Source organism: Mirounga angustirostris, unplaced genomic scaffold, assembly GCF_029215605.1.
Source record: "Mirounga angustirostris isolate CCGP_5_RB_7025 unplaced genomic scaffold, mMirAng1.0.hap1 SCAF_3, whole genome shotgun sequence".
In the NCBI taxonomy this organism is placed as follows: domain Eukaryota; kingdom Metazoa; phylum Chordata; class Mammalia; order Carnivora; family Phocidae; genus Mirounga; species Mirounga angustirostris.
In genome coordinates this window covers 3,933,253-3,952,209 of record NW_026991711.1, presented here as the reverse complement: position 1 = coordinate 3,952,209, position 18,957 = coordinate 3,933,253, and the positions used below count along the sequence as shown (strand labels likewise).

Below are 18,957 nucleotides of genomic sequence, written 5' to 3'. Positions count from 1 at the left end.
CCGGGCAGTTGCCCTCCTGTCTGTGTCAGGATTTTCCTTGGGCTGTTTTTCTTCCCCCTAAGCTTCTCTTTCTACCCCATGGAGTAAACACTTAGCTTTATAAACTCCCATTCGGAAGTTCTTCAGATTTTCTGATTGAAGTCATGATGGATCTTTCTTCTCACAGCTTGTGATGATCTGTTTCACTGGTGATTTGATGAGTGTACAGTTGCTGTGGTGGACTCTGGCTCAGTGACAAAGGGATCCATGCTGGGTTTGCTCACTGTGAGGCCTGGTCAAGCACTTTCCAATCTCAAGTGACAAGTACTTCCTATCTGTTTATCAGAGTCATGGCTCCAACTCCTCCGCACGCTAGGCCATCTTCTTAGATATTTTCTGCCCACTGGGTTTCCCTTTTCTTTCTGGATCATGCTTTGCTAAAGTTCACGTCAAATATAAATTTGCCACTGTGTGAGACATGATCTTCCTCTTCTCCATACCTGAAATATTGAAGAGCTAAATTGTCTGGGATGAATTTTGTGATGAGTGTGCTAAGTTATGTTATTTGAACTCGCCTTTAATGGATAGACAAGCCATTTAAACATTATTGATTAAATAATAACAAGTGATTCTTAAAGTGTATCCTGTGGACCATTGGAAGTATGAACTTTTTATTACTGTTCTGCCCTGAGAGTAAGCATTTGGAACCTCTTATGACAAGTTGATGGTTTCATTTCCTTCTGTTGAATCTAATAGGAATCCAGGCTTGCATTTTGTATGCCTTTGTCTTTTTCAATGCCATGTTTACAGGAATTCACTTTTATTACATTTTACAAAAGTGTCAGTCCACGATGAATTGGAAATAGAAGTATTCCTTCTCACAAATAAAAAAACACTGGTTTCAGTGGATGTTGTGTTCAGAGTTGGTCAGCTCACCTCCATACCCACTCTCCCTACAGGCCCCTCCCTTCCCCTCTTACTCTTCTCTCAGTTTCAGGCTGAAGTACCTGGTTAGAGTGTTGAGACTGGTCTTTCTTCAGTGTCCCGCATTTGGTTTTACTGCAAATCTCGGCAGCCCTCCTTCCAAAATACACGGAATGGATCTCCACTACTGTCACCAGTCCATCAGGGCCAACATAACGCATGTCTGCTGAATTAATTGTCTAACCGGGATTTTCATCTCTTTTTGCTGTAATCTGACTGGTTATATAAGATGATCTTTCAAAACAGTCTATAAGTTGCCTCTTTTCTTTTTCTTCTCTTCTCTTCTCTTCTCTTCTCTTCTCTTCTCTTCTCTTCTCTTCTCTCCTCTCCTCTCCTCTCCTCTCCTCCCCTCCCCTCCCCTCCCCTCCCCTTCCCTTCCCTTCCCTTCCCTCCCCTTCCCTTCCCTTCCTTCCCCTTCCCTTCCCTTCCCTTCCCTCCCCTTCCCTTCCCTTCCTTCCCCTTCCCTTCCCTTCCCTTCCCTCCCCTTCCCTTCCCTCCCTTCCCCTCCCCTCCCCTACCTTCCCTTCCCTTCCCTCCCTTCCCCTCCCCTCCTCTATCTTCCCTTCCCTTCCCTTCCCTTCCCTCCCTTCCCCTCCCCTCCCCTATCTTCCCTCCCTTTACTGGCCATCTTTAGATATTTTCCCTTCCCCTTCCCTTCCCTCCCCTCCCCTCCCCTATCTTCCCTTCCCTTCCCTCCCCTCCCCTTCCCTTCCCTTCCCCTTCCCTTCCCTTCCCTCCCCTACCTTCCCTTCCCTCCCCTTCCCTTCCCTCCCCTATCTTCCCTTCCCTCCCCTACCTTCCCTTCCCTTCCCTTCCCTCCCCTCCTTCCCTTCCTTCCCCTTCTCTTCCCTCCCCTCCCCCCTTCCCTTTTCTTTTCTTTTCTTTTCTCTTCTCTTCTCTTCTCTTCTCTTTTCTTTTCTTTTCTTTCTTTTTCCTTTTGGTGCCAAAACCCAGGAGCAAACATAACTTGCCCTTTTAACTAAGTATATATAGCATTTCATTTGGATATCAGATTGTGAATGTTCTGTACAGCTCATACAGTTCCATATAGCAGTAGGATGTGCCCAAACTGTCAAACAGAATGAATTGTAAGAGATGAGATGTTTGCTTGCTAAATAATGCAGAGAATAAAGGCATTTCTTTCTCTGAATAATTACTGTCAACCGGGACAGTGGAAATAGAATATGCAATCAAATTTCTTTATGGATGGCAGATAAACATGGAGGTAATATTCTCTTTACAAACACAACTGGTAGGACTCGAGACTGGTAAAGAAAGAAACCCCCCAAATAAACACAGGCGCCTGTTACATCTAGTTAGCCAGGTAAGCAGCCTGGCTCACCTGAGCCACTTATTAACTGAACATTCCCCTCCAGGTGACCTAGTGGGATGTAGTGGGTCTTCTTTGTAAGAGCAGCTCAAGCGGCTAAAGTTGACAAGCTTGTGTCAGAAGTCGAAGTCTCTCTCACTTGGAGGATATTTGAAATTATGAGGACAGATGCATTTTCCCCCAGCTGACACTGCCCCCTAGCCTGGAATCTGAAGCTGCACCCACCATATGCAATACCTGCCATGTCATTCCCTGTCATTCCACTGAACCTCATAGACCCTTGTGAGCACTTAACATGTGTGAGCTATTAAAAAATAAAACAGTGATATTTTAGAAAGATGAGTAAAGGAAATGTGTAGGTTTCTAAATTTTAAAAAAATTCTTTCTCTGCAAAACATTTACAGTGTTACTTTTCATCAAAGCAGCCTCTTGAGAATATGGAATAAACCTATATAAACTCATACATTAGGAGTATCGTTAACACTCAGATCACATTTTTCTAGACTATTTTTTTTGTTTATCACAAAACACATTTGCAAAGACAGTCTCAAATTCCTTCAATAATTAGATCAAAATAGAAATTATATTGCAATAGAAAAGTGCAATTTAGAAGTATTTTGATTTTATTTTAAAGCTCCTCATTTTTCCTTCCTTAGCAGATTTCTCCCTTCTCCCTCAGTCTACTTTTTTTCTTCATTTTTCTGAGTAATTTTCAGATACTTCACTACAAAGATCCCTGTTTGGTTCAGTCATTTTACTTTTCTTTCTTTCTTTCTTTCTTTCTTTCTTTCTTTCTTTCTTTCTTTCTTTCTTTCTTTCTTTCTTTCTTTCTTCCTTTCTTTCTTCCTTTCTTCCTTTCTTCCTTCCTTTCTTCCTTCCTTTCTTTCTTTCTTCCTTTCTTTCTTTCTTTCTTTCTTTCTTTCTTTCTTTCTTTCTTTCTTTCTTTCTTTCTTTCTTTCTTTCTTTCTTCCTTCCTTCCTTCCTTCCTTCCTTCCTTCCTTCCTTCCTTCCTTCCTTCCTTCCTTTCTTCCTTTCTTCCTTTATCATTTTACTTTTCTTTTCTCCTTTACTTGGCTGTAGAATCCTGGCCAGTCCTTCTTTGAAGTCAATGTTATCTTGAATCACAATATATAAAGAGAGTCATGCATCACTCATGGGTGTAGGGCTTCATGAATTTTCATTTGGTGAACATGCCCAGGTAACCAGCAGCTTCGTAAAGAAATGAAATATTAAGAAGCCCCTTCCTCAGTTTACCCTAATCATCACAAAAGATTTTGGCATATATAGCTACAGATTCTTTTGGTATTTTTTTCTGTACTTTATATAAAAGGACTCACCCAGTGTGTTCTCTTCTGCATCTGCCCACTTTCATTCGTTGTTGTATTTCTGATAACCATCTATCCTGCTGCTTTCAACAACAGCTACCCACTTCTACTCCTCTAAAATCATCTGCTGTTTGAATATATCCTCATTTATTTATTTACTCTACAATGGAGGAACACTTGAGTTGTCTCCACTCTTTGGTTATTGAATTACGCTGTTACAATTATGTGAATTATTTCGGTGATACTGTTATAAACCATCTTGGGCCTTTTTTGGCGACGTGTATGCAAGTATTTCCATGGGGCTATTTTCATGGGGTGTGAACTGAGCCCTGAAATGCCGGCATCACAGGTACCTTCAGCCTGAGTAGATATAGCTAAACACTTTCTCAGAGTGGTTACACTCCCGCCACAGACTTTGGTTTCTGCACCCTCACCAACACCCAGCATAATCAGTGTTGGCTGTTGTGTTAGTAGTTTTCACAGATGCTAGCCATTCCGGTGGTTGTGGTATCCCACTGTGGTTTTAGCACACGTCTTCCTGCTGACTGATGATGGTGACCAGTATGTGTGTGTGGCTCACTTGGCCATCGCATCTCATGAGGCACCCTTTCAGTAATACTGACATTTAAAAATAAATGGGTTGTTTTATTTTTCTTCTTGATACGTAGGGATTTTTATATATTCAGGATATTCTTTCTTTCTTAGATCTACATATATGTAAGCATTTTCTCCCAGTTTGTGGCTTGCATTTTCGCCTTATAGTAGGTCTGTAGATGAGTAGAAGCTTGCAGTTTTTACAAAGTTCTTTACATTTAGTGTTTTTTGTGTCCCACTTAAGAAAACTTGGCTTGGGCCATTTTCTTATATTTTCTTATTTCAGTTTGGTTGTTTTAACTTGAATATTTAAGGTGTATTACCAGTGTGGAAGTGATTTCACAGTGGTACAAGAGGAGAGTCCAGACTAATGTTTCTCCATGTGGATTCCCCTGCTGCATTGCGATGGTGCCTTTGTGGTGACCAGATGACCCTGGGGAGTGGGTCTGTCTCTAGAATCCACCTTTTGTTGTATGGATCCGTTGTGCCTAAGCCAGTACTGAGATATCTTAATCACTAGAGCAGTATAATAAATCTTGATATATAGAAGTCTTCTATATATCATGGAAATTTAATATCCCTCCTTTGACCATGTTTACTTTCTCTGGAACATTGTAAAATTTTTGATGCAGAAGTCTTGACCATTTGTATTAGATCTGTTTCTAGGCCTTTTTCAAACTGCGATGCTATAATAAATATTTTCTGACTGAAAATAACAAGCAAATTTCATTTCCTTTTTGTGTATTATAAATATAGAGATACAATTTCACTGTGAAATTCATGTTTTATCTGCCAAACTTGCTAAGTTCATATGTAAATATTGATTTATATGGAGATTTTTTTGGATTTTCTGCATATACTGCCATATAGTATGTAGATAATGACTTTTATTTTTCTCTTAAATCTTGATAGCTTCCTTACTTTTTTTTTTTCTTGTTTTATTTCACGGGATGGCACTCTTAATAAAAAGATAATGGGAGGTGACAATGACCTAAGATAGGCATCCCTGTCTCATTTTCAATCTCAGGGAAAAGCTTTCGATGTTTTATCATTAAGCAAGTTGTTTTCAGTAGCTTTGCCATTGGTATGGTTAAATTTTATTAGATTAATGGAGTTCCTTCTATTAATAGCTTTCAAAGTTCTTATTTTTAATCAAGAGTAGGCATTGAATGCTATGAAATGTTTTTTGACATTTATTGAGATGATCATATGTCATATGTTTTTGTTCTTTACTTTTTAGTATTATAAATTACAAGAGTGGATTTCCTAATATGAAGCCAACCTTATGTTACTAGAACAAATCCTATTTGGTTGAAACAGATTATCTGTTGAGTATATTACTGGATTTAATTAGTCAGTATTTTGCTCAGGATTTTTGCATGTACACTATGAAAGAGAACAGCCTGTAATCTTCCTTTCTTTCAATATACTACTTAGGTTTGTAATACCAAGTTTATGCAGGCCTCTTAAAATGAAACGGTGTTCCTCTTCTGTTATTTTCTGGAACAATAGGAATTTGCTTATTTTGCTTATTTTGTTCATCAATATTGGGAAGAATTCACCAGTGAAGTTTAAATTTTCTTTGTGGAAAGGTTTTTAGACATAGATTCAAATTTCTTTCACAGAAAAAAATTAGATGTTCTGTATCTTACTGTGTTAGTTTTGGGAAGATGATGGTTGTTGTCCACATTTTCTAAATACCCATGGTGGCTAAAATGTGATTCCGAATATCTCTTTATCTGTTTTCATGTCTATATTGTCTGTAGTAATGTCATATTTAGGATACCAATAGTTTATGTATTTTCTCTTGTTTTCTCAATCTTGTTAGGGCACTCACCATTTTATTACACTGTTCAAAAGACCACCTTTTGCTTTTGTTTTCTATTCCATTAATTTCTGCTGTAATAATGATTATATTTCATTTTATCTTTATGTAATTTGATGAGCTCCTTGAAAAGTATACTTAGATCATAATTACCAGCCTTTCTTCTTTTTTATAAATAGCATATCAGGCAATAATTTCCATAATAAGTATACCTTTGGTTGCATCTCACAAATTATGATATATTATAATCAAAATATTTTCTGATTTGCATTGTGGCTCCTTTTTTGGTTCATCGGTTATTTGCAGATGCATTGTTTAATTCCCAAACATTTGGTGATTTTCTAGATATCCATTATTAATTTCTGTCTTAATTCTACCATGATCAGAGTGCATACGCTATGTGATTCAAGTCCTTTAAATGTGATGAAACTGACCTGTGTTCAATTTTAAAGAATGTATATTCTGCAATTGTTTGGTAACAGTGTTGTATATAAGTCAATTAATCACTTGGTAATTATTTATTTCAAAATTTTATCTGCTTATTTCATGAGTTACTAAGAAAAAAATTATATAAAGTCCCCACTGTCATTGTGAATTAATTTTTCTCCTTACAGCTGTTTTTCTTCTTATATTTTGTGCTAGATTTTAGTCTCACTGAAATTTTAAATGCTGTATCTTCCTGATTTAACATTTTATCACTGTGAAATGTTCCTTTTCATCAGTTTTATTTATTTATTTTTTTTGTATGTGTTAATTGAGTGTTGCTAAACCACATTTTCCTGTTATCATTGTTTTCAGGTATATCTTGTTTTATCTTTTTATTTCTAAATTTTCTTAATCTATACAGAGTACTTTAGTTCATAATCTTCATCCTTTAGTTAGTATTTAGTAGCTTTGCATTTGATGTAATTACTGATTTTGGGGGGGTTAAATCTATGAATTTATTATTTGACTTGTATTTATTCTATCTGTTTTTGTGCCTTTATATCTCATAACTTGTCCTTTTTTATTACAAAAGTATTTTTATTTGCTTTCTGTGCTTTATTCATTTTTCAGTTGTGCGTTTTATCCTTATTCTGTAGCAGCATAGAACTCATTACTACATTTACCACAAATTAATTTATATTTTTTTAATTCAGTCCAATTCTCAAAAAAACCCTTTAAGAAAAGCAATTCTTAGAATGCAGTCATTTCATTTGTTATGTGTTTAATGGAACAAGCCTATTGGTTTTATTTTATTTGAGTTTGACTTTCCTATTTCTTTATATACAAACTTTCAAAACAGTTCACAAAATGTTAATGTATGGCTTTTATTTATTTTCTATATTTTATACAATGATGTTAAAGTTATATCATTTTTAATTTTAAGTGTTCTATTTATATAGTCCACCAACTATTTATATCCTTTTCTTTTAACAGACTTTTATTGGAGACATCCTCTTGCTTGTTAACCCATTCAAGGAGCTTCCAATTTATTCCACCATGGTGAGTATAAAATTTAAAATATCATTTAAAATACCTATTTGCATCAAATGATTGATTAAGAAGAAACCCCAAAACAATAAGTAAAGTCAAACGTCTCAGAGAAGTCTAAACTGAAATTTGCATAATAATGACTTTCATTTGTTCTGAGACAAAAATGGAAAAGAACGTTATCTTCTCAAAAGATTCCTTTGCACTTAGAATGTGTCATTTTCCTACAATTGTAGTTACTAGACCGACTTCTAAAATTAAATAATATATTACTCTACTTTCCATACCTTCTTAACTAATCCAAGATCAGTTGGTTTACAGTCCTTATTTCAACATCATGACCTCTTTCAAAAAAATTCTATGATGTTAAAACAATGAGAATAAGAAAGGATAATGTTGAATTTTGTACATTTTTCCAAATGACCTTCCACGTTTAATTATGAGACTCTCAAAATTAAAAGAGAAATTGCTTTTGGAAAATTATTCCAGGTGACTGAAAACACAGCATGATTTTCGAGTAGTAATAGATCAAGAATATCATCGTGGAAGCTCTCTATTTTTTTGTAAGCACAAGGCTGGTTCCAGTGAAAGCAGAATCCCATATCCGGAGCAGGAGCATGACAGAGGCAAGGGGAGCGGACACGTGTTTCTGAAGCAGGGACATGCTCCTAGATGTTGGAGGGGGAGGTGGTAGGCAAGAGGTTGGAGAAGAGGGAGAAGGAGAGAAGGAGGGGAAGGGAGAGAGAACACCTTCTTTAAGCTCCCAAGGAATCAATGAAGAATTCTTATAGAAACCCCACCTGCAAAATAGAGTGCCACTCACTACCCCAGCCTCTGCCCTTCTTACCAAACTGACTTGCACTGTTGCTTTAAAACTGCTGCACCTTGCCCACTGTCCTCACTCCACTCAGGCCAATCCCAGCCTTAGCCTTGGGCAACCTGAATGTGTGGTCACGTGATGGGCCAGGGCAAGAGCAGTCACCTGAAGTCATCTCAGGAGTTTTATCAGAGTTGTTTAACCTGACCTGTGATGATCAAATAGACATATGCACTGTTCGATTTTTTTTTTTTTTGAAGATTTTATTTATTTATTTGAGAGAGAGAATGAGATAGAGAGAGCATGAGAGTGGGGAGGGTCAGAGGGAGAAGCAGACTCCCTGCCGAGCAGGGAGCCCGATGTGGGACTCGATCCCAGGACTCCAGGATCATGACCTGAGCTGAAGGCAGTCGCTTAACCAACTGAGCCACCCAGGCGCCCGCACTGTTCGATTTTTATTTCTTTTATGTCAGTTCTTAATAATTCTGTTTTACAAGGATTCTGTTCATTATATTTAATCTTCCAAAGTCTGGGGCATATAATTATTCATGAGTCCTATTTATTATTTTAATGTTTGTAGAGTTTTGAGTGATTTCTTTTCGTTCCCAATGTTGATCATGTGTGCCTTCTCTGACTTTTTAAAATCAATTTGCTAGGAATTTCATGATTGTATTAATCTTTTCCAAGAAAAACATTTCCTGACTTAATTTTTTTTCTGCTGTAAATTTATTCTCTATACGATTGATTTCTGCTTTTTCTTTTTATCGTCTCCTTCTTCCTAAGTTCTTGGAGTTTAATTTGATAGTTATTTAAGTTATATAGTTATATTGTCAGTTTTCTGCCTTATATAAATAAGTATTGGGGGCTTTTAATTTTGCTTTAAACATAGTTTTCTGCATCTTTTTTTAAGATTTTATTTATTTGAGAGAGAGAGAGAGAGCAAGAGAGAGCATGGGCAGACAGGAGAGGCAGAGGGAGAGGGAGAAGCAGGTTCCTTGCTGAGCAGGGAGCCCAATGTGGGGTTCGATCCCAGGACCAGGGATCATGACTTGAGCCGAAGGCAGATGCTTAACGGGGTGCCTGAGCCACCAAGGTGCCTGAGTTTTCTGCATCTTTGATGCTTTCCAAGTTCATTATTCTTCAATTTAAGAGAGAGAGAGAGAGAGAGAGAACTCCTGCTATTTAGAGCTGACTATTAATGTGTTGTTTCTGGCTTATATTTATGGTATTATATTGGATCATAGAGTCAATAAGAATCTTATGGTGAGACAAAAGCCAGCTTTAAATAATTACATATTAGGGAAGACACGTACTGCATGGAGCACTGGGTGTTATACAAAAACAATGAATTATGGATCACTACATCAAAAACTAATGATGTATTGTATGGTGACTAACATAACATAATAAAATTAAATTAAATTAAATTAAAAATAAATAATTACATAAAATATATACATATATAGCTATTGTAAAAATGCTTATGTAGATCTAGAGGTCAAATTCTAAGGATTAGGGAAAATGTACCATAATAAATTGTTTTAGTGTGGCATTGCTTGTCATGTTATATTGTATCTCAAATGGAACAGACCTGTGATTTTGTGGTTTCTTCGTTTTTAGGGTGTTAATAGTTTGGCAGTTTTATGTCTTCAAGTAATGTGTTGTATTTGCAGGTCTTTCAGAAATACATATAATAGAGAAAAGGAGAGACATTAACAGACATACTTCTTTATTAATGTAGAAATAAAACACAATGCACTGAGATTTTTGCATGAACACTTCATTAAAACTTAAAATGGTGAATGCAACATATAACTTATATGTATCATCCTTTATATCCATCAATTCCAGTGGACTCTGACATAGAATGTAAGAGGAAAATAAATATATTTAGGTAAAATATGCACTGATAAGAAGCTTACAATAAAACTGCCCACTTTTTATAGGACATAATGAGATTTTACTGTGTTTGGTGCTTTTGGAATTCACTTCCATTATGTAGAATTAAATACTTTGTACTTTCCTGCGCTACAAGTAATACCTCATAATATAATTATAGATATTAGGTAGCTATAAGGTTTAATTTTTAGGCCGAATTAGTGGTTATCCTCTGTAGCAATCTTAGTACCTTGCGATTTTAAATCAGTTACTTGTGTACTGAACCACATCAAGTTACCTCAGTGTCCTATGGACATGCAAGGGAAAGTTTCACTTATTTTTGTGCTTATTGATTATATAATCATATATATGCTTATTATATTAAATTCTGTTCAGATAGTTTAGTTTCTTCCCTCGTTAGTTGAATAAAAGAAGAAACTAAAACATTGAATATGATTATATCTATAAGGATTATATAGACCAGGAGAATGACTTCTGTGTTTCATGTTGAAAAAAAATCCACATGCATCGTCTGTAACTCACTAATTTTGTTACCATTAACTGTGTTATATTAAGCTTTGCATAACATTCATTTCTTATTTCCAGGAGGCCATTACTCATGGATGTAGAGCCCTCTGTTTTGAACTGCATTTTGAGACTAATACAAACACATGGCAGCAAGCAGCCCTGTCCCTGGTTTGGGACATAAGCAATGTTAAGGTGATGCGAATAGTTACTGGGGAGGAGTGGCACCTAACGGGCCAGTAGGCAGACGGTTCTAAATGAAGTACAACCAGCGGAGGGGGGGGCTCACTATTGTGCTGCCCATTTATGTTGAAGGCAAGTGACATCACTCATTTTAAACACGTAAGAGGTAGGGGAGAGGGAAAAAATAGCAAAGTAGCCAGATCTTTCTGAAAAGGCTTTGCAAAAGGAGCAGTGTTATAATTGGGAACAAGAATGCTTCATCAAACCAAGAAACATTTATCGAGTCTATTAAACACAATATGTTATGTTAGGTATTTGGGGATGCTAAGAGTCTTCTCATCCTTAAAAACTGCATTGACATTCAAGAGATAATACATAAGTAATGATAAAAATAATCACAGACTTCACTTGTAGCTGAGGACAGTAAGATAGCTATATTGAGAATGTACACTATTAATTGACAAGTCAGGAGGTTGGAGGGAAGGAAATCTTACCAAGTTGAGAAAGGCATTAGTTGGAAAAGCAATGTGATTGGTGCAAATTCCAAGGAATGAGTAAGATTCTGGTAAGGGGAGAGGAAGTATACTTTGGAGAATTGTCTAGAGACACATTATGGGGACAAAAAATATAGGATCATTGAGAAGAAGGCATAGACTAATCCTATAAGAGCAGGAGTTCAAAAAGTTAAAGAATTGAAAGTCTGGTTTAGATCTAGACTATAAAGCTAAGTTAGAGAGTTTGGGTTTTAATTTTAGAAAATAAAGACCCCCTAGAAACAAACAAGTCTGATACAAATAGTGTTTATAAGTCTGTCACCATCAGTTTGAGAAAAAGAGACATTTAGGCAAGAAGACTAGTTAGTAGGTACTGAAATAATCCAAGAGCAAGCCTAGTGTGGGGGCTCTGGTGGTAATGGGCAGAAGTTGAGTGGGTCTGTGAAAAGACAGTAAGAAGAACCTGAAGAGAATTTCATTTAAGGAACAAATAAGAGAGGAGCATCCCTTGAAGATACAGGTTTTGAATTTGTGGGTCTAGGAGAATCTATAAAAAAAAGAAAATGAAAGAAGAGAAAAATTGATGAGGAAAAACCAGGTTCAGGTGAATGTACAAAGTTTTTGGAGATTAAAATGAAATAATGTTGAGGTTCTACCTTGGATGCAAGATTAGGAATAATTCACATAGATATTTTATTTTGTAAGATTTCTAGGATTCATACCAAGTTTAAGAATGAGGTAGAAAGGGCGCCTGGGTGGCTCAGTTGGTTAAGCGACTGCCTTCGGCTCAGGTCATGATCCCGGAGTCCTGGCATCGAGTCCCACATCGGGCTCCCGGCTCGGCGGGGAGCCTGCTTCTCCCTCTGACCCTATCCCCTCTCATGCTGTTTCTCTCTCTCTCTCTCTCTCAAATAAATAAATAAATAAAATCTTTAAAAAAAAAAAAGAATGAGGTAGAAAAATAGTAGAAAGCAATGAAGGATCAGGAAGAGGAGGTAGAGGAAGAGGATAGGGAAAGGGGGAGGGAGAGGGGAAGGGGAGAGGGATCGGGTGACCACAATGACAAGGCAAATGGCAGCCACTAAAGAACCAGGTCTGGGGGCGCCTGGGTGGCTCAGTGTTACGCATCTGCCTTCAGCTCAGGTCATGATCTCAGGGTCCTGGAATCGAGCCCCACATCTGGCTCTGCTCAGCGGGGAGTCTGCTTCTCCCTCTCCCTCTGCCCCTCCCCATGCTCGTACACACTCTCTCTCTCTCTCTCTCAAATAAATAAATAAATAAAATCCTTAAAAAAACCCAGGTCTAATGCATTGTCGAGGTAGTAATTAGAAAGGACAAACAACGTGGTGTTTGTATCATTGCGGAAACCAGTGAACACATGAATGTCATGAGAGTAGACACTTCAGCTGTAGATATGCATTGGCCCCCTCAAACATCCATGTCAGACTTGTCTCAGATATTTCTCACTGTTCCCTTTACTATGGACTTCACAAACCAAAGATATATCACTTGGAAACCTCAGTGTGCAAAATAATGATGCCATTCCAGATGAAAGATCTGGAGAACATTTCTCAAGGTTATATTTTTAAGTACACAAGGACACAGAAATGATCAGTACCCACTTTCTCTTTGTCCTCTATTGGCGGTGAGATTAAGCTCTCCCACTATGTAAAATGGCACCTACTATAGCATGTCAGGCTTAGGGCTTCATTTAATTTTCAGATTCTGCTTGTTGTTGGTGTCCTAATATTCCCACTGCATGTTTGAGTTTGGCGAGTAGCTGGGGTGACTGAGCAGAGAGTGTTATCTCTGGACGAGTGGGGCTGGAAAGAGGACCTTCTTCACTGGAAGCAGAGTCCAGCAAAAGGAGGTACCCATGAATGAGGTTGATGTGATGTCATCTCACCCATGGGTTCCAATCGAGCACTTAAAATTACCAGTGACCAGAATCCTCTCGTTCCCAGATGATGCACATGGGGAGAGAATAAGGTGAAGGGGAGAGAGAAGGCATGTGGGAGGGAGTGGCTGTTGCTGATGGTAGTTGCTGGACCCAGTGGGAACATCCAATAATATTAATAATGAAAATGACAGTGGCAATGAATGATAACCAGTCTGAAGGTTACATGGCCTGTCAGAAAACTGGACCTGCATAAGTGAAGATCTTCAAGCTTCAATAGAAATAATTAAGTAGAATTGATTATTATCTTTATTAAATGCACTATTATATTAACATTATTATTTTGTATTTGTATTACTTACAAAGCCTAGAATCAGCATCGAGCTAAGTATTACCAGGGGATAGCAATTGAATAGTCTACAACATAAAGTCTGACACTGTATGGAAAGGAGAGGGCTTTTAAGAGAAGCGATCTGAGAAATGTTAGTTTGATTATCATGAAAAAACGGAGACACCCAAGATCCCTTACACATCTAAAGTCTAGTAAAACTTGGACTTAGGAGAAGATGTGACCCTGAGGAGGTTTGAAGAAGCAGAGTAGGAGTCACATATGCTCCTGGCTCTCTTCTGTCTTGCCTTGTTTGTAACATCTAATGAAATTCTCAGCAGGATTTTACAGACGGAGTTTAAAAGCATTCTGTTAAAATTTGATTAGGTCAGTGTTGGACTTGGGACATGAAATAGTGTTAGTGCAAGGGTTCAAAAGGAACAGAAATTTGTCCTGCAAGAAAATAGAGCTGGGCTAGAACTCCCTGGTTGGTTTATGAATTATAATGTATACGTTGCTATCATTAATTCTTTTGGTATCCATTTTAAATTCTGAAATAATTAAAAATACAAAACTCTGAAAACTATTTCAAATAAAGAAGTCCTATCTGTTCACATACACTCCTGAGACTGGGATGCAGCTATAAAGATGTGCTAAGAACACATCATGCCCTACTTCAATTGTTTTTTTTGTTTTGTTTTTTTTAAAGATTTTATTTATTTATTTGAGACAGAGAGAATGAGAGAGACAGAGAGCACATAGGAGGGGGGAGGGTCAGAGGGAGAAGCAGGCTCCCTGCCGAGCAGGGAGCCCGATGCGGGACTCGATCCTGGGACTCCATCCTGGGACTCCAGGATCATGACCTGAGCCGAGGGCAGTCGCTTAACCAACTGAGCCACCCAGGCGCCCCATGCCCTACTTCAATTGTAACGTTTGTTTTCTGTGTAGAACAGAAAATAAAGCTTTGTTTTAATTATATGGTGTCTTAGATTAGCTGGTGTAGTGTCCTATGAACACAGGCAAATTCCTTTTCATAAGCAATGACAACCGCTCTCCCGAAACTATTATCCTTTCATCCAGTCATTTTTCTTAAAGGTTTTATTTTATTTTTTTATTAGAGAGAGAGAGAGAGAGAGCACATGTGCACAAGCAGGGGGAGGGGCAGAGGGAGTGGGAGAAGCAGACTCCCCGCTGAGCAGGGAGCCCAATGCGGGGCTCAATCCCAGGACCCCTGAGATCATGACCTGAGCCAAAGGCAGACGCTTAACTGACTGAGCCACCCAGGCGCCCCTCATCCAGTCTTTCATATGTTCACTACACATAGGCACATACGGTTGTCCCACTTACTTGTGGTTTTGCTTTCCATGGTCTCAGTTACCCGAGGTCAGGGTCAGTTGGGGACCGATCTTCCTTCTGATGTAGCATCACATCAGAAGCCTGCATCACATGCCTGTGTCACTCATTGCACTTCATCTCATCATGTAGACAATTGATCATCTTTCATCGTCGCAAGAAGAAGGGTGTATACAGGAAGAGAAGGTATTTTGAGAGAGACAGAGAAACCACACTTGTACAACTTTTATTACAGTATATTGTTATAAGTGTTCTATTTCATTATTAGTTATCCTTGGTAATCTCTTACTGTGCTTAATTTATAAATTCAACTTTATCATAGTTAAGTATATATAAGAAAACACATAGTGTATATAGGATTCGGTATTCTCTGTGGTTTTGGGCACCCCCTGGGGGTCCTGGAACATAGACCACATGGGTAAAGGGGGGGGGACTAATTACATGTGAAAAAAAAACTTCAAATGCCATTATTTTCCATTTTAATTCACTCAGATATATTGCTGATATATTCACATATATTAACTATATCCTTTTACAAAACAAATCTTCATTAGCCATTGTACTTTTTTATGTTGATAGTTTCAGGTCTCGATAATTTATTCTAAGTGCCCTATAGTATTTTATCATATTAGAACACAATCCTTTATATTCATCCATTAAACCCTATACTGATTTTTAAATTATTGGCATGTTTTCTGCTCTTACAAAGAGGCTAAGAACCGTTTCATGTGTGCTTTTTGCTAATGTTCGAGAGTTTCTTTGGAGAGAGTCCTGGTCAAGCCCACCTTAAGTTTAGAAGTTGTTACCAAATCACCGTTCCAGTTAGAACAACTCTCCATAGTGCAGGTGTGTTTTTCTAGTGCTGGAGAAAACTTCCTTTTGAAACCAAGCTCTACCACTAATTAGCTATGTGGCCTTTGACCGGTTACTAACTTCATTGCTTCAGTTTCCTCACTCATAAAAACCCAAGTCATAGATTTCTAAGAGAATTGGATGAATATGAAGTGCTTAGAACAGTGGCAAGCACATAACAAGTGTAAGCCATTATTATTAAACCATTGATAAAGTTACTAGTATTTTTTTTAAAGATTTTATTTATTTATTTATTTATTTGAGAGAGAGAATGAGAGAGAGAGAGAGAGCATGTGATGGGGGACGGTCAGAGGGAGAAGCAGACTCCCCGCTGAGCAGGGAGCCCGATGCGGGACTCGATACCAGGACTCCAGGATCATGACCTGAGCTGAAGGCAGTCACTTAACCAACTGAGCCACCCAGGAGCCAAGTTACTAGTATTTTATATCTGTCACTTTCCTATTTGAAATGGCATTCTCCTGCTTACCAGAGAATTTCTGCTTCTTTTCTCATATTTATTGGTTATTCTTTTTTGTTTGTATTCTTTGTCCAATTTTCTATTTTATTTCCAGTCTTATTTATTTATTGAAGTCATTTATAAGACACTGTTAATGTATTGATAGTACACACAGCTTAATCTCCTCTCTATCTTTGATTTTTATCACATTACTATATGTATGATGTTTATGGTCAAACAGCAATTGTCAAATGTACTATTTTGATATTGATTCATCCTTCCCATTATAATTTGTGTTTGGGAACCCTATTTCCTTATTCCAAAATCATGAGAGTATTATTCTGTTTACTTGTGTAAATGTTTTATGCTTTGCTATTTATATTTGGGACTTAAATTCATCTAGAATTCATTTTTACACATGGCATGAGATAGAGATCAGCGTTCGTTTCCTTTACTAATAATCAGCTCATTCTTTATGACTAATGCATGAAACAGCCCCCTTTCATACCCCAAATCCACACCCATGTGTGGGCTTAGGTTGAGTTCTCTAGTTTGTCCAGGTGATCTCTTCTTCTGGTGTCTGCACCAGGACCACAGTATTTAAGGATTATGGCTTTCTGGAGTTTTTATTGAGATGCAGCGGACATGGGTTTCTAAGTGTCCAGATGGGTAAATTTTCACGAGCCCTCAGATCCAGAGCATTTACCGCACTCCAGAAGCCCTGCTTTCACCCCTCTGCGATCACCAGCACCTTGGCCAAGGCACCACCGACCCGACTTCTACGGTGTGGCTTAGTTTTACCTGGTTTTATACTTTATCTTATTGAATGTTCTCTCGTGTGTCTGACAGATTCCACTCAACATTATGTTCGTGAGATTCATCCGATTATTTTTTTATAGCTGTAGGTCATTTATTCTATGAAAAAAATTATTTCCCCTATGATTTTAAATGACTTCAAACATATGAAAAATTTGCAGATAAATAGCACAAACAACTTTTTCCCCAACAATTTTCAAATGACTTGCTGGTATGCTGTCCCATCAGCCTTGAATACGTGCATTGTGCGTTCGGTGTGTAACCTCCATATCACCCCTGGAATCAGGAAACTGCTCCTGATGCACTGTGACCATGCAGTCAAGATGCCTCACTCAGGTCTTTCCCATCGTCCCACTGATGCCCACAGAGCCAAAGACCCAGGCCGCCATGACAGGATGGGTGCACTTTCACCTTGTCTGGACACTTTCCTCCATCTTCTGATGAGCTTTCCACCCTTGACGGCCTTGAAGCTCCAGGCCAGTCACTTTGGGAAAGAAAAATTAAGTTGGTCTGATATTTCTTCATGACTCAGACATCTCCCTATCATTCAGTGTTTATTCTAATATAACAGAATTTACTAGAAACTCAAAAGGACTAAACATACTGACACCATGGCCATGCTCATAAATCACTGTGTCACTGAAATTAAGTTCATTTTTGTTTTTCTGAGAAGTTTGTGAGTTCTTCTGTGTTTCAGCTGCAGGTGCTTTCTACTCGGATCAAAAATCCTTTCTGTCTTATGGTACTGAAATGAAATGTTGCTGAGCGAGGTTGTGTGTGATGTAAATCCCCACGGGTTCAGCTTACTTCATGGGTTTCTATCAAACTGGATGTGTGTGGGATGCTCTGCTTAAGGACAGCAGAATAATTTCAAGCCTGTGAACCGAGTAATGAGGGATCAGACAGCCGCCTCTATTTTATCATTATGAATGCTCAAAACGTGCTGCAAAGGGCGTAATTCCCCAGGCGTTTTGTAGATACAAATGAGTCTCAGACGTGGCGCTTCCCTGGCGTTTGGATATGGAAATAAGGCAGCTGTGCCCTGAGGCGGGGGCCTGCACCTTCTCACCGCTGTCTGTCTCCCGCACTGCTTGGCAGGTGTCTCGGCTCTACCTCAGCAGCACGGGGCAGCCCTGCTCCTCCTCCCTGCCGCCTCACATCTTCTCCTGCGCCGAGAGAGCCTTCCACCAGCTTTTCCAGGAGCAGCGGCCCCAGTGCTTCATTCTCAGGTGAGCCCGCCCCTCGCCTGCCCCTCGCTCGCCCACCCGCTGATGATGCGCTGATGATGCGCTGATGATGCGCTGATGATGCGCTGAGGCAATGCCCGGGGCTTGGGCGTGAGACCCTTCTCCTTGCCTATGGTTCACGTTTATTGACTTCCTCAGCACCTGGCGGTCCAGCGTGTCTTTGCAATAAGTAATTGGACTCGTTACCAAGGAGAAACATCTCTGTTCTTAGGAATAGCCCCAAGTGGGGCGGAATCAATATCAACACACTTAACCTGAAACTCAATTCATTTTGAAGATTTACTACTTAGGACCAGAGTGTTTTTGCTTTCAAACCTCAGGAATCCCCGGGAAAGAAAGGCACCTGCTATTACGCCCACTGTGTGGTGTGGTCCAAAATACAAATTATTACCCTGCAGTTGTGGGTTTTCTCACCTGCTTCTAGCTATTTACCTCTGCTCATATTTTACCAAAAGTATACACCCGGACATATTTTACACTGAAATATCATGGTAACGTGAGCTCATGAATAGCAAGAAGCTCAGGACAATGATTCACATTGGAGCAAACACCCACACATACCCACACACACACGAACCGCAAGACGTAGAGGTGAAATGT

General features: G+C 38.6%; 1 protein-coding gene across 1 annotated transcript in view; it reads left to right on the top strand.

Annotated features, from left to right (window-relative positions):
- MYO16 (myosin XVI) overlaps nucleotides 1-18,957 on the top strand; it is a 435,943-nt gene that overhangs the window by 140,259 nt on the left and 276,727 nt on the right. The window contains exons 11-12 of the mRNA XM_064585765.1: nucleotides 7,457-7,522; nucleotides 18,209-18,339. Of these exons, the coding sequence (XP_064441835.1) occupies nucleotides 7,457-7,522; nucleotides 18,209-18,339 (197 nt within the window). The remainder of the gene's footprint in view (nucleotides 1-7,456; nucleotides 7,523-18,208; nucleotides 18,340-18,957) is intronic.